The 15,065-nt window shown below is 34.7% G+C and overlaps 1 protein-coding gene and 1 long non-coding RNA gene across 3 annotated transcripts; one reads left to right on the top strand and one right to left on the bottom strand.

Moving 5' to 3' along the window:
* The first annotated feature begins 1,713 nt into the window (after positions 1-1,713).
* LOC110707831 lies at positions 1,714-5,970 on the top strand. The gene is made up of 2 exons (XR_002508596.1): positions 1,714-5,616; positions 5,762-5,970. It is a non-coding gene; the product is annotated as an uncharacterized LOC110707831 (long non-coding RNA).
* Positions 5,971-8,817: 2,847 nt separating this feature from the next.
* LOC110707829 (3-hydroxyisobutyryl-CoA hydrolase-like protein 3, mitochondrial) lies at positions 8,818-13,741 on the bottom strand. Of its 2 annotated transcripts, XM_021885880.1 has the most exons (11): positions 13,497-13,741; positions 13,200-13,301; positions 12,974-13,018; positions 12,706-12,758; positions 11,996-12,130; positions 11,807-11,903; positions 10,259-10,388; positions 9,737-9,915; positions 9,470-9,597; positions 9,281-9,382; positions 8,818-9,144 (listed from the first exon to the last, which is right to left on the bottom strand). In XM_021885880.1, the coding sequence occupies exons 1-11, from the start codon at positions 13,603-13,605 to the stop codon at positions 9,043-9,045; spliced, it is 1,182 nt and encodes a 393-aa protein (XP_021741572.1). In that variant the 5' UTR covers positions 13,606-13,741; the 3' UTR covers positions 8,818-9,042. The 2 variants fall into 2 exon arrangements, with proteins under 2 accessions (XP_021741572.1, XP_021741571.1); XM_021885879.1 differs by lacking the exon at positions 12,706-12,758 and having other exon boundaries at positions 12,954-13,018.
* Between the last annotated feature and the right edge of the window lie 1,324 nt (positions 13,742-15,065).

Here is a 15,065-nt window from a genome sequence, read left to right as displayed (position 1 = left end):
CGGTGATTTCTCCGACCACCATTAAAACGGCCCTCAGATCAATCCAAAAACCCAAAAAATAAAAATAAAAATAAAAATAAAAATTCAGTAGTAGTACTAGTAGTAGTAATTGTACCAATACTGAGGCTGTGATGATAATTAATCGTTTAATAGCAATCAATTTTCAGTTTGGTTTTTGTGGGCATTTCTTGTTTTGGTTAATTTGCCATTTGGCTTGGCAGCAATTTGATGGGTGTTTGCATGTTGCTGGGTTGAGATTTTCTCTCTCCTCAAATGCGCATCTTTTCAGGTTTGGTTTGCCGCCATTGTTGATTTTTCCCTTGCTAGATTTGCCTCACCAAATTGTTTGTTTGATGCTATGCCGATCTGAGCCTCCTGTCAAAATAATTTCTTTTTTTGGTCAGTATTTAATATTTATCATGATAAAAATTGTTTAGATGATTTGAAGATGGACAAATTTTAGGTTAAGGTTGTTGGGTTTTATAGTGGTTGAAAGTTAGATATTAAAGTTTGGTTCTTTATGCTTGAATTTGATGAACAGAACTAGAGTGGACAATTGCAGAGATAAATTGGCAATCTTATGAGGTTAGAATTATCTTAAAATTATAGTAATTGATGAGGAGCATATCGCTTATGCTTCTTTAGATTAGCATTTTGAAGTTCCGTAAAACTAATTGTTGTAAATTTCGACCGAGATTCATATTATGGGTGCATTTTGTAATTGAAATGATTGATTAAGCATTTTGGTTTTTTAGATCATAAGTTTTTCTTTTTTTGTTTTTTTTTATTTGGGCCTAAATTAGTTTTGACAGTGGTTGAACTTGAATAAGGTGCCTGCCTTGTATGTTGTAAGTTTTCATATGACAGTCTGAAAGTATCCACAAGCTCATTTATCCTAGATGAAGAGAACTTCAGGTCTTTGCGTGACATTGCTGGGATTTTCACTTTGCACTATAGTACCATTGGAACAAATCGCTGGCTCTAGGTAGTTTAGGCTGTAGACCGATTGCTTGATGAAAATTGTTCATTTGATTAGAAATTGAGGCTTGTTGAAGAAGCTGCAGCCGCAGCCCTCGTCGTTATTTTGCTTGGTGATTTTGTCATCTGTGATGATGAAGGTTATGATGGTAAATACTCCTCCACATTTGTCTATTGAGGTTATGCTCATTGATTAAGGATTGGAATTGTTAGTGATTGCATTTAGTATTGTGATCAAGAATTGTGTTTGTGATTACAGTATAGTGACATGTTATGACAAAATGTTCAAGTTTGTAGGATTGAGGAATGGAGGGTCTGGTCATAACAGAGTTTGTATGTAATCAACAGGCTACAGCTACTGTGTATTGACATTGGTTTTATTCTGATTGCTCTTAGATGATAACATTTCCTTTTTGATGTAAGATAACAGTTCACAGCTTAATAATCTATCAACCAAAGGTCCAAATTGCTCAGTGTGAGCTGCTTACTGCTTGTGCATTAAAACGTCAATATTTGGATCATGAAATGTGCTAGCTGCTAAGAGGAGTTATAAGTGATTTATCGCAAACCACAATGCAGTTGCAAGAAGCCTCAGAGCAGCTTATATATTGTAGTCTAGTATAAGCCCTTGCACATTTTATGCCATCATTAGAACAATACTTATATGGACATCATTAAATAACATGATCAGCATTAGTTTACTACTTATTAACGTTGCTACTTGCTAAACTTGGTATTCATAAGAAGCCTCGGAGTTGTAGGCTAGCATAAGCCATTGCACATTTTATGCACAATTTTACCCAATCAATAGTACAATTCTTATAAGGACATCATCGAACACCATGATTAGCGTTGATACTACTTCCCGACATTACTAACATCATCGCAACAAGAATATAAACAAAATAAATTCCTTGATACCATTCTTGTTACCAACTAAAACCCGATTAATATTTTCAATGTTGTTATAGTCCTTTAAACAAAATACCCTCACGAAAAAGTAAAAAGAAAAAAGAAAAAAAAAGTAGTGAAATAAAATACATTAATGCCCTCATTATAACTTAACTCCAAAGCCTAAACAAAGAGGGCAAAGTTGACAATTACCTCAAATTCCCTCTTTAAAATAGCAGAAAGGGGGCATAAATTAGGGTTCATACGATTGAATGAGGCAGGAAGAGGCCATGGGAGTTTCCCGAGGACCGTTTTGCCCCTCTTCCATGATAACCACCGTCTACGGTGGTCATCTTTAGCCGATGATTTCTTCTACCACCATTAAAACGGCCCTCAAAGCGGGAAATACAACTGATATTTCTTCATTATTACTCCGTATTTTATTACTACTCCATACTACGTACTACAACTACAAGTATACGCCTTTTCTTCTTCTTCTTCTTCTTCCCCTTTTCACTCTCAAAAAAAAAAAAAAAATGTTAAGGACCCTTTGAGGCTGTGATGAATTTGAATCTAAAGTAATCAAATTCAATTTGGTTTTCTGGGTTTTTCTTGGAAATTGATTTTCTTTTCCAATTGGTTTGGCAGCAACTTCAGGGTTTTGTTTGCCGCCATTTGTGTAATTGATTTTCTCTTTCTGGAAAATTATCCCCCAAACTGTTTGATGAAATGCAGATCTGAGCCTCCTCCATTGAAGCGCACTCTGAGTTCTCCGTTAAAGCGGCTTCTGAGCTTTCTCTCACTCCATTGAAACAGTTTTTGAGGTAAGATGGTTTTTGTTTGTAATCATTGAATATCAATTTCCCATTGAAGCGCATTCAACGTTCTCCATTGAATCTACTTCTGATATTTCTATCTTCCATTGAAGCAGCTTCTGAGGTTAAGTTGTTGTAATCATCGAATATCAATTTCACAATCTAGGGTTTATCGTTGATTTAATATTAAGATTGAGGCAGGGAGAGGTCATGGGAGTTTCCCGAGGACAGTTTTGCCCCTCTCCTTAGACGACCACCGTTAACGGCGGCCGTTTTTTGCCGGTGATTTCTCCGACAACCGTTAAAACTGTCCTCAGCTCTAACCAACTGTCTATCTGTCTGTGAACTGTGAGTTGTGAACTGTGATTGTAACTTTGCAGTCTGCATGCACCTTAATCTTATGAACCACCAACATTTATCAATCTTTAGAGGCTATGATGAGTTTAAACTGTTCAAAGTAGTCAAATTTAATCCGGGTTTGTAGAATTTTTCGAGGTTTTTGAATGATTTTTCCCATTTGGCTTGGCAGAAAGATCAAATGTTGGTTTGTTTACGAAGATCAAAGCTAGTCTTCAACATGATGCTTAACTTGCATTTTCTCATTTATTTTATTTTATTTTTATTTTGTGGGGTTGGTTCAGTTGGAATTTATTTGTGTTCGATTTGATTGATTTGCCGCCATGGTTGATTTTCCCACCTCGAAATTTTCCACCTGATTGTTTGATGAAATGAGGGTCTGAGCCTCCTCCATTGAAGTGTACTCTGAATTCTCTATTGAAGCGCCTTCTGAGCTATCTCTCACTCTCTCCTTCATTAGCGTACTCTGAATTCGCCGTTGTAATGTGTTGTGACTTAGTAAGCTTTCTCTTTTCTATCGGAGGAGCTTCTGAGGTAAGATGTTTTTCTTAATCAGTGAATATCAGTATTCATAATCTAGGGTTTGTCGTTGATAATACCAAGAATGAGGCAGGGAGAGGTCATGGGAGTTTCCTGAGGACCGTTTTGCCCCTCTCCTGAGAGGACCATTGTTTACAACGGTTGTCTTTCGCCGGTGATTTATATGGACACTATTAAAACGGTCCTCAAACCATCGGATGCCAGAACCTTAGCTGCTTTATCTGTCTCTGTGAGCTGTGACTGTATAACTCTGCTGACTGCATGCTCTTGATCTTCCAACACCAAAAATCACCAACCATTAGAGGCTGTGATGAGTGTAAACCGTTCAAAGTAGTCTAATTTAATTTTGGTTTGGAGAATTTTTTTGAGGTTTTGGGTAATTTTTTCCATTGGCTTGGCAGAAAGATCAAATATTCCAATGTTACAAATAATATGAAGCGGAGGTAGTATTATTTTTGTTTTGTGGTTTTTTTTGGTTGGAATTTGGAAATTATTTGTTCCAATTTGATTGATTTGCCGCCATGGTTGATTTTCCCACCTCGAAATTCTCCACCGGATTGTTTGATGAAATGTGGATCTGAGCCTCTTGTTTGAGAAAAATAAAATGGAAGCTGCATTGTTGAAATTTGGTAATACTTCTACAATTTTACAATTTTTTTTAATTGTTTGTTGTTTTGGGAGTATATGACGTGAAGATTATATCAATATCAAGATTATATTGATAAAAAGACATGAACTGTTTGATGCATGTGATTTTGGAATTTTGATTTGAGAAAGTTTTGAAAATAGAAATGAGTAATATATTTTGGGAAGGAGAGAGTGGTTGATTATTGAAGGGGGAAGCTTCTGCTATTGGCTTGGCAGCACAAAGCCTACGAGCTTTGCTTGGCTTGCCGCCTTAGTATTGAGCTGATACCGTATCTAAGCCTGTCTATCAAACACGCAACCTTCTGAATTTCATTCCAATGCTCTGCAACTGAATTTTTAACTTTTCATATCCTAGCATTTCCTTTTTTCATGGTAATGTCTTTTAAGACAATTATTGGAGGCAGTGAAGACTTTTTGGGGTATATTTCCATTATTTTACACTAAGGCTTTGTTTTTTTAGTTTTGTTGATGACAATTGAAGTAGTGCTATCTTAAATGGAGAGGTATGTGGATTTTGTGGGATCAGAGGGCAAAGCTGATTTTTCATCAACTTGACTTGAGAGTTTCCAGTTGACAAAGATGAATTCGAAGCTTGTGAGTCTAGTGTCATTCAAAAAACTAATTGGAGGCAGTGATGGCTATTATTAGACTAAAGGCATGTTCTTTTCACCTAAAACTTCCACTTGTCTAGTCTTATTTTTCTTATCTGAACGTGCATGTACTTAATAGATGTGGAACTGATTTTCTTAAGGTAAAAAAGTGGGGATTGCGGTAATCAGGCTTCAAGAGAAGGCCTGGAGGGCGTTGCATGTGCTTGGCAGGGCAGCATATGGAAACTCTTAACTTGAGTTTTGCTTGCTTTGCCATCATTGATTAACTAGGGACTATTTGAAAAATAATTCTATAGAAAAGAACAGTGTCTTTCATTGCCTGATGAAGGCCAAATCTGAGCCTCGTTGTTTCTCCCTTTTTTGAAAAGAAAATATCTGATTTCAGGGGGTGGTTCTAACAGCCCTTCTACTGGTTTAGTGGCAGAGGTAGAGGTATTCTCACTTTCTTTTATGTCTTCCTTTGACGTCATGGTATCCACCACTAGTTTCAGTGTAACGTAATATTGGCAAGGCAAAGTGGGGTTTGCTATTTCTGCTGTGCTACGATATCAACTTTACCCTAGAGAGTAGAGAGCCTCTACCCTCCTTATGGCAAGGCAAAGTAGGGAGTAGAAGGTTTTGCAGCTGTGTGTCACCATGATAGCAGAGTGGTATATTTCTGTAGACCTTCGTTCCAAACTTGGCACCATAGTGGTGTTTCATGCTTTGCCAGCACCATACTGCGACTGTGGAACTGTCAATCTGCATCATCTTCAATTTGTGGCATGGGGATAAAGGTGAAAACAATGAAGTCTTACTTTCTTCATGATTCTGTTTTATTGGTTCTAATAACTTTCCTGCCTTATCTGTAAAGTCATTTTGGATGAAAAACTTGGAACTTACCCCTCATCTCGATCTCCCTTTGGTGCCTTGATTCCTCAGTGTTTGCAGCTGAAACAAATCAGCTTTTTAATTTTCAGCGTTCAGGGGGTGATCAAGTATTCAAGTGGCAGCATTTTAATTATTTGTTAATTTTACCCTAAGCCTTTTGAAATTGTTTTGTGCTAGGTATTTAACTATTTTTCTGTAATGAAAATCGCTGAACTGTGTTGTAATTTTGTTGGTTAATAAGACAATTACTCTTGAAATGCTATTCCGTCTTACTTCTATGTCATTTTTTAGAATGTTTCTGTTTAAGATATTATTTTTATATACGCAGCAAATCTAACACTTAATGTAGTAGTTACTTGTATTTATGGACAAAGATAGTATAATCTGTGAAACCGAATCATATTTGTATAGGCTATACATGCCCTTGTGGTTGTGGCTATTGTGTCAAGCAAAGTCTCTTGATTGTGTCAGCTGTCAAGGTAATGAAACAATGCACTAAAAAGCACTTAAAATATAAGGTATTGAGAGAAGATGAACATTTGTGGGAAAAAACACTCGTTAACATTACACATTGACAATATTAATACGGCCCTATAACGTGTACTTGTGCACTGCTATACCTTAGGGTGTTAAATAATCCTGGTTATCATTATTATCTCAATAAAGTTTTAACTTTTTTTTTTAAAAAAAAATCACTATAAAATAAATAAATAAATAAACCTTAAGACTTAAATGATTTAACCTATAACAAGGTTTGGTTCATAACTTCATGATCACGAGAACAAACCTCATTTAGGGGTCCTCCAATTTTGGATCCCTTTACCATAATAAATTTTAGTAACAAAACTAGACTAGTGTCGATATTCGCCATTCCATTTTAGTTGACACTATTTTTTTTTTTTTTTTTTTTTTTTTTTTTTTTGTTAAACTTTCGCTACCATCCACATAAGTTACTTTGATTTCATTTTGTGATTTATTTTTAAGAAAAAAAATAGTCAAGTAGAGTATTGTTAAATTCATCTCAACTACTACTTTTCAAATATCTCATTTTATAATTTTCGGTTGTACATAATTATTGATATTTTTATTTGAAGTTATAAATGGACAAACACGTCTAAATGAAATGTGTCAACTAACATTAAAACAGATAAAGTATACATTTGAGTCAAATAAGGTCATTCTCGCTGCTTGCTTGTAAAAGTTCATGTTTTTATTCAAAATTATACATTAAACAAATGCGTTAACTAATATAAAATGAAGGAATTATTTCGTATATGTTTGAATCAGTAGGGTCATTCTCATTGCTTTCTTGTAAAAGATCTTAAGCAAAGAGGGCAAAAATGACAATAGACAAACAAAAGAAAAAAGCAATACATCATCACCAATTCATCGACCAATTGACCAGATTGGTAAATAAAAAAGACCCCTAGCGACAATTAGGTTAAAAAAATAGCTCCATCGACAATTTGGTAAAAAAAAATCATCTCAAGCGACAATTAACCCAAAATATACAAAAGTTTCCGACAAACTACCCGTAAATGCTTAATTTAGTTCGTTTTTCGTGGTTTCTTACCTAATTTTCCAACCCCTTTTTCAGAATTAACAATTTGAAGAAAAAATTATTGTGTAAATTTTATTTTCCACTTAATTTTCCTACCCTTTATCAACGATTTTTTTTTTTTAAAAAGGCTTGGAAATAAATTTGATTTGGGATTTATAAGCAAAATAAAAGGAGATGACACATTAATCTTAATTTTTAAATGGGAAAAATAAATTTAAAAAACACAATAACAAATTAAATTAAGAAATTTGAAGACTTTGTCAAAAAAATTTATTATTTTGGCCTAAATGTCACCTAAGAATAATTTTTTTTTTACCAAATTGTCATATGTAGTTAACCTTTTCTACCATATTATCGCCGGAATTATTTTTTACCAAATTGTGGCTAGGAATCTTTTTTATTTACCAATCGGTCAATTGGCCCAATTCATCACCCTAACCATTTCACTTTGAACACACTATAAGAAAGAACAGAAGCCGCAAAACGTAGGGTTCCTATCTATCATTAGTTTAAGAATGAGGCAGGGAGAGGCCATGGGAGTTTCCCGAGGACCGTTTGCCACTCTCCCTTGATCTCCACCACCGTTTACGGCGGTCGGTAATCTTTAGCCGCTGATTTCTATAAACCCAAGCAAACAGTCCTCAATCATCATCATCATCATCATAATCATCAAATCATATTATACATACATATATAGTACTTCATAATAATACTAATACTTCCTCCGTTACTTTGAGGCTATGATGCTATCAAATCACTCAAATTAGTCATTTTCAGTTTGGTTTTTGGAGGTTTTTATCTTCAAGGTTTTGGTGAGGTTCAATTCCATTTGGCTTGGCAGCTACCTGTTATGGGTTTGATTTGCCGCCACGGGAGTTGACTTTTTAATCTAACCTTGATGAATTAATTACTTCCACCAGATTGTTTTTGATGAAATGGCAGATCTGAGCCTCCTCCAACAATTTTTTATTGTTTTTTTTCTTTTCTTTTCTTTTCATTTTTTTTTTATTTTTTTTTGTAATTTTAGTAAAAATGAAAAGAAGAAAAACAAAAAACAAAAACTTTTAGTGTTTTTTGTTTTGAGATTGTTTTGAGATTATGACATGAAATTTTTTGCCTTTCAAATAAAATATGTGTAAGAAAGCTTTCTTGATTTTTTTTTTCCTTTATCTTTTGTGGAAAATAAAAATAAAACTGTGTTGGATTTCTAAAATTGGTAAAATAAGATGGTAAGTTTTTTGGGTTTTGCTAATTTATTGAGTATAGATGGTAAGATTAGTGTGGGAAAACAAAAAGGACAATTGGTAAGAGTAGTGTTTAAGCTTGAAATGCAAGCTTAATTAGAGGCGAACTACTAATTTCTGATGACAAATTTTGACTAAACTACAACTTCCTGAATATTGTGAATAGCTTGATTATTTGTTCAAGGCTTTCACTCCATCTAAGAACATAATATTGACAATTACTCTATGTTACTGTGATAAATTGACAGCACTGCATAAAAAAACTTAACAATTATGCAAATCACTGAAAATGACATTGCAAATTTAACAATTTTTGGTGTGCAATGATGATAAACTGGTGCAAATTGTACTCAGAATTTCCATTACAGAAGGATTTATTATTCCTGTTTTTGACCAATTCTGTTCGTTTATTCATTAAATTGGATCAATTATCTGAGTTATAAATGTGCCTCAGATTATAAATAAGACAACACAAGTTATTCTAAATCATACAACTTAGACACCTAATGGCTTAATGGAGCTTCCAATTAGACCTTCAATTCTTCAACGCTCGGCTCCAATGGCTCAAAAAGGGTCTCCACTTCTTGTGCATTGACTTCCTCAACACCAGGTGGCTTCCACTTTGGATTCTGCAAGTAATAAGTATATCATCTATGTTAAAGACAGAACTACCTATCCTCGGTGACTGGTGTCTGGTGGTGCAGCACTTGCAAACTTGCAGATTGTGTAACAAACAACATAATTAGAATGAATAAAAGTACAGACCTGATCCTTGTCGACCAAGACAGCACGGACACCTTCAGTGAAGTCTTCTCTCAGAGAAGATCTCAGAGCAATTCTATACTCCAGTTTCATCACTCCACTCAACTACATATCAAGCAGCAAAGGGGAGAGCAGAAATGAGATTTGCACTGAGTATGCATATCAAATTTGAATGAGAAGCTTCTTACTCACTTTTGACAAATTAGCATCATTACTTCTGAGGCCTGATGCAACTTTAGCAAAGTATTTTTGCGTTAAGCTGAGGGAGAATGGAGCTCCTTTGCCAAGCCCTTCCAACGCCTCCTTGGCCCATCCAGCCACTACTCATCAAAACTCAATTATTCAAGACAGGGAACATATGGCCCAAAGATTACAGGAGGGTGAACAAACATAACATATGTACAAGATGAAGTTGACCTCCATGTATCACAAAAGAAAATGCTGTATAAAGTAGCTTACCTATGCCATCAGCGCTCTGCTGATGCTTTTTTAACTCCTCAACTACCTCACTGATTGACTTGTTTGCATCAAAGGTAGAAGTGATATGGGGCAAGAGTACCTTCAGCTGTGGCTCAGACTCCGGCTGGGAGCTGTATTTTGACACTATTGTCGCTATGTCCTGGTCAGGATCCTCTGAACTGTACGATTTTTTGTGAAAACAAAATTCATAAATGAGTTAAAAGTATGACTAACATGTGTACTTCAGAATAACATTAGATAAATTTTCAGAATTGAGCTCAACAATGATGCCAAAAGATATTGAAGGGTCTGAAGACACCAGTGAGGAGTTGCATAAATAAAAAGAGAGGCTTCAACAGGTTCAGTTAGTCAAGCGGTCAGAACTCATAATCATGCATGCATAGGACATAACTCATGAAAGTAGATTGTGAGAATAATTCCAACTCTTATGACTTGCCAGACAAACAAACAAATAAAGCTCCAAAAATAAGTGAACAAATTTAAAAGGCAGTCTCTACATACAATGTAGACGCCAACAATGATTCCTTCAAGGAACCAAGGTTTCCTGAAGACACATAGTGCGTTCCCAGGCCAACGTATAAAGCATCAGCTGGATTAGATATTCTTTTGCCAGTCATCCCAAGATAAGCACCTGCAGAAATAAAATTAAGATTTGAGTCATAAATAAAGCAACAGTGGAATGGATAAGAAGCAGATGTAATAGGAACAGACATAGACAGCTGAGAATTGATGTGCTTGAATGACTAAACATCACTTGTTACAAAAATACACATCACTCGCTAGGCCAGCCAGGTATGGCAGAAACATTTATCTAAAGATATGAGATCAGCTAGTAACAAAGATTAGTTTTGCAAAAGAGCTGTCTTAATTCATTAGTTATTAATAAGCAATCACCTTTGTGTCACTAACCTTTGATTTAATCCAAAAAAGAGATTCTTTATTATTGTTACACATGTCACATAATGTTAACAGACTGCCTACCTATCCCTACACATGCTTTGGCTTTTTAGTGGCCTTATTAACTTTGTTTTAGGCTGAAGGTTTTGACTTTTTAGTAGCGTCATTGTGTAGCATAAGGGCCAAAAGGCACTATATATATATATATATATATATATATATATATATATATATATATATATATATATTTATACACTGATAGCCCTACAAAAGTATCTTCTCTACCACTGTCCACGAAAAATCACCTTTCTAACAATCTATCATCCTATATATTGATAGTCAAAAGTTGAAACTCCTAGATTCCAGAAGCAGTAATTAAGCTATCTCCAAACTCCCAGTTGCATCTTCATGTATGAACTATGAAGTTTGTGGCACTAATATATTATGCTGCCCTATTGCCCCTATAGCTCAGATTCAACCAATCATGTTAACTTGTTAAGCGCATATTTTTGCATCATTTTTTCACTGTCCTTGCGTTCTCTCTTGTATATTTTGGCAGTCAAGGACAAGTATACAGTGATCTAAGGGTTTTTAATGTTCAACCATACAGTGATCAGGTTCAAGTAACGAGGTACCAGCAAAAAATCATCACCAAAGTAAAATATTATTCACCCTGCACAACATAGATTTAGTCGAATTAAGTGATTGGTCTCGTCTTATTGAGAACTAAGGATTTAGCAAAAAAAAGGATTACACGCAGAGAGAAGGGAAAGAGATGTAATAAAGAGCATCAATTGGATTTTTAGCATATTTTCACATACTAGCAGCTAATGCTTCCTCAAAACTAGCTACTGAAAACAAATTTGTGTCATAATCTCAAAACATCACCTGACTGTAAACAAAGCCAGCATTTACACCAATGCTTCCTTTTTTCTTCCTAAGATGAACCTTTGAAGACTATGGTCAGCATAACAATAGGAGGGCCTCTAACAAAAGTTGAGAGCCAAAAGCTCATAAAAAGCTCATAAATTGAGCAGAAGTTTCATTGGGCCATGTTAAGAAACACTAGATGCAACCTTCTCCCATTATCTTTACCTTTCTAACTACTTGACCCAAGGTGCTAGTGAAATGCCGAGTAGTAAACAAACATACCTACTGATCCTTCTCCGGGACTTTTTGCAGCTATGTATGAGAACCCCACATCAGGAAACAAACCAATGCCATTTTCTGGCATGGCAAGAAGAGTTTTCTGCAACAGCAGTGCAGAAAAATGTTAAATATATGTAAACTGCATTAATATCTAGAGATTAAGTAGAAAAGGACAATATGGTATCACAGTACCTCTGTCACAATGCGGTAACGGCCATGGCCAGATAACCCAATACCAAAACCCATAGTTATGCCATCCATTAAACTGATGTACGGCTTTTTGTACTCAGATATCTTGCATATCAAAGTATACTCTGCAGTGAATATCTGCCAAAACAGACAACAAAATAAGCAAAGGACAACTAAGCAGCTTACCACAAAAAAAGCACGAGGAAAGCCAGAATCAACAGCGTTACAACGTAGTCTATGTTCAGAATTCAAGTGCATGATGTGTATATCATATATTCACACGCACACACTTGAAATATGATAGAATTAGAGATTGGAGAAAATGGCATAGCATGATAGCAGGTCAATTTTACTAGAATAATGACATCCCCTCGGAAAAGTAGTACCACCACCAGGTCAATTAGGGAAGTACAGATAATGTAGCTCCAAACAATGTAATTTCACTTGCAACACATCTGATTACAGACACACACACTCACACACACACACACACACATATCCATTGCATGCTGTTCTTAATGTTTATTTCAATAAATTCATTTACATCAGGATGCTAGATATCTGGCAATTATCTCTGGTTACATTCTTACAAACATACAGTGAGAGAGAATCAATTTCAATGTTACTATTTAAAACATTTAAGGCCTACTATCTAGCCTCGACAATATCATACATCATAAAACAAGTTAATACAAATAGGAAACACACAAGACCTCAATCACATCTGCTAATTTGTTATTTGTAATGATCTGCTTCACATCACCACCTGCAGATCAACTGGTATTTCAGGTTATAAATCCAGAGGAAACATCAGCTTTAATTCAGTATAAACAATTTCTTAAACATAAAACCAGAGAAAACATATAGAAGTATCGAAACCATCAGCAGCATTTCAATCATCATCATCCCCAAAAGAGGACCCTGATGTTGCAGAAAAATTAATTTCAGAGAAATAAGAAACCTTCTGGACAAGAGGTGTGCTTTTATCCTTCTGAATTTCAGCAACAACACCTTTAATATCCATTCCTGCATTTCGAATGAATAGGTCACCTCAAAACCTTACCAATTGCTCTGAAACTTGGTGATGTAACCATAGAGCAACTATCATAGGTTAGAAAATTGAGCTCATAAAAGCAGATGCTAAAAAAAAAAAGAAAGGGAGGGGAATGAATGGTTGAAGAAGTTGTACTGAGTTCACATCAATTACCAGCACAAAATGCTCGAGGTGAACTACCCTCAATTAGAACACATTTCACTCTTGGATCTTCTTCCCATTGATCAAGAAAGCTTTTGTACTTGATGTCCATATCTGCAGCAAAAGGTATCCTCCATTATTATAGTACAAAACACAGGAATACTATATTAAGCCTATTCACTGCAGCTTAATACATGTATAGCTCATAAATTGGCCAATAAAATAATCAATAAATAGATCATTTTGGCAAAAATGTGAATTACAGAATAATAATAACAAAATTAAAGAGTAGAAAGGGGGGAAAATGACCTAAATTCATGGCGTTGAGAGCTTTAGGACGATCAAGAGTGATGACGGCGACGCCATTGGGATGAACGTTGCCCTTGACGAATTCATCAGCAGCAGAAGCGGAAGCCATGATCGAGAAGCTTCGGGGAGAGAGAGAGAGAAGAGTGAAGAGGTGCAAATGGAAGGTAATTTGCAGAGAAAAGGAAAGAAGAAGATGATCGATTAAGGAAGAATCGAGAAAGATCTAAAATCTTCAGCATTTGAAGAATCACAAAATAAACATATAAATGAGTGGAGTGAGTGTGGCTGTGTGTAGGTGTCGATTATCATTTGTTTGTGTTTTGTGAGTGTGACTTGAGTTGAGGTCCAAACTCCGACAGCCCAATTTGACAACGAAGATTAGAAGGTACGATAAAGATAGGGAATTAATAGGTGGGAATGGTGGGATAAGGATAAAAAATATATTATTCATTGTTTGGTATGATTTGAGAATTAAATTAGGATAAGTAGTAAAATTAATTAACTATCCTTACTAACATTTCTCCTCTCTCCTCTTCCTTCCCTTTCATTAAGGATAAAATTGTCTTTTACTTTTCAATTTTAATCCCTACCCCTTATACCTACCCCTTGTTATAAAAATAGAGGGATAACTCTAATTTTTATCTCTATCCCTTTCACATGGGATAGAACAATTCCCATTAAACAAACAAGGGATCATTAATCCATATCCCATCATTTATCCCTACAAACAAACAACTTCTAAGGATTCAAGACAATAAGGATATGGATAGGGAATTAGTACGTGTGATAAGGATGAAATGATACAAAGTACTTTACATAAATTCTCCAAAAAAGGCAGGTGTACGTTAACTTATTGTAAAATAGGTTAAAACTATGTTAAAAGTACTTAAAGTTACCCTTTATATTGCAAAAGTTATTATTTTTCTATTAATAAATTTTATCTTACAAAAAAACTTTTAATGTACCTAATAGATTAATCATATTAGTTTTTATAGTATGTAATCACGTGTCTATAAGAAATTACACATTAAAATAAAATTTAAACCAACGACAAATTAAAAGTTACCTTTTAAGTGGTTAAAGCCACCATAAAAATAGTTAAAGTTACGCTCAAACTGACCGTTTTACAATAAAATTAATGTACACCCTTTGTACACAAAGACTTATTCAATTAGTATAAGCGGAGAACTAAATTTAGATAAGTAGGAAAAAAAACTTACTCCCTATGTGTTTTTTTTAAGTGTTATATTCTAACTAAACACGCATGTCGAGAAGGTCCAATAATTAATCTAATTATATGTTAGTAGATTTTTAGGAAAATTGATACTTTTATAATGAAAGTATACGTTAGTAAGAATTAACAATATATTATATAATAACATTTATTTTTTTTAATAATATGTTAGTAAAATAATCAAGTCAAAACCATTATGTGAATAGTGAAAAAAAGTCAAAGTGTAACACTATAAAAAACATAGAGGGTTAAAGCATTAATTTGTTTTTTTTACCTCTCAACTCTATCCCCAACTTTTATACTGCCTCTCTTGTTATAAAGAAGATAGATTAATT

The sequence above is a fragment of the Chenopodium quinoa genome, unplaced genomic scaffold (assembly GCF_001683475.1).
Source record: "Chenopodium quinoa cultivar QQ74 unplaced genomic scaffold, ASM168347v1, whole genome shotgun sequence".
Taxonomy (NCBI): Eukaryota; Viridiplantae; Streptophyta; class Magnoliopsida; order Caryophyllales; family Amaranthaceae; genus Chenopodium; species Chenopodium quinoa.
The sequence above is the reverse complement of the archived record's forward strand: the minus strand, read 5'-3'. Positions and strand labels throughout refer to the sequence as shown.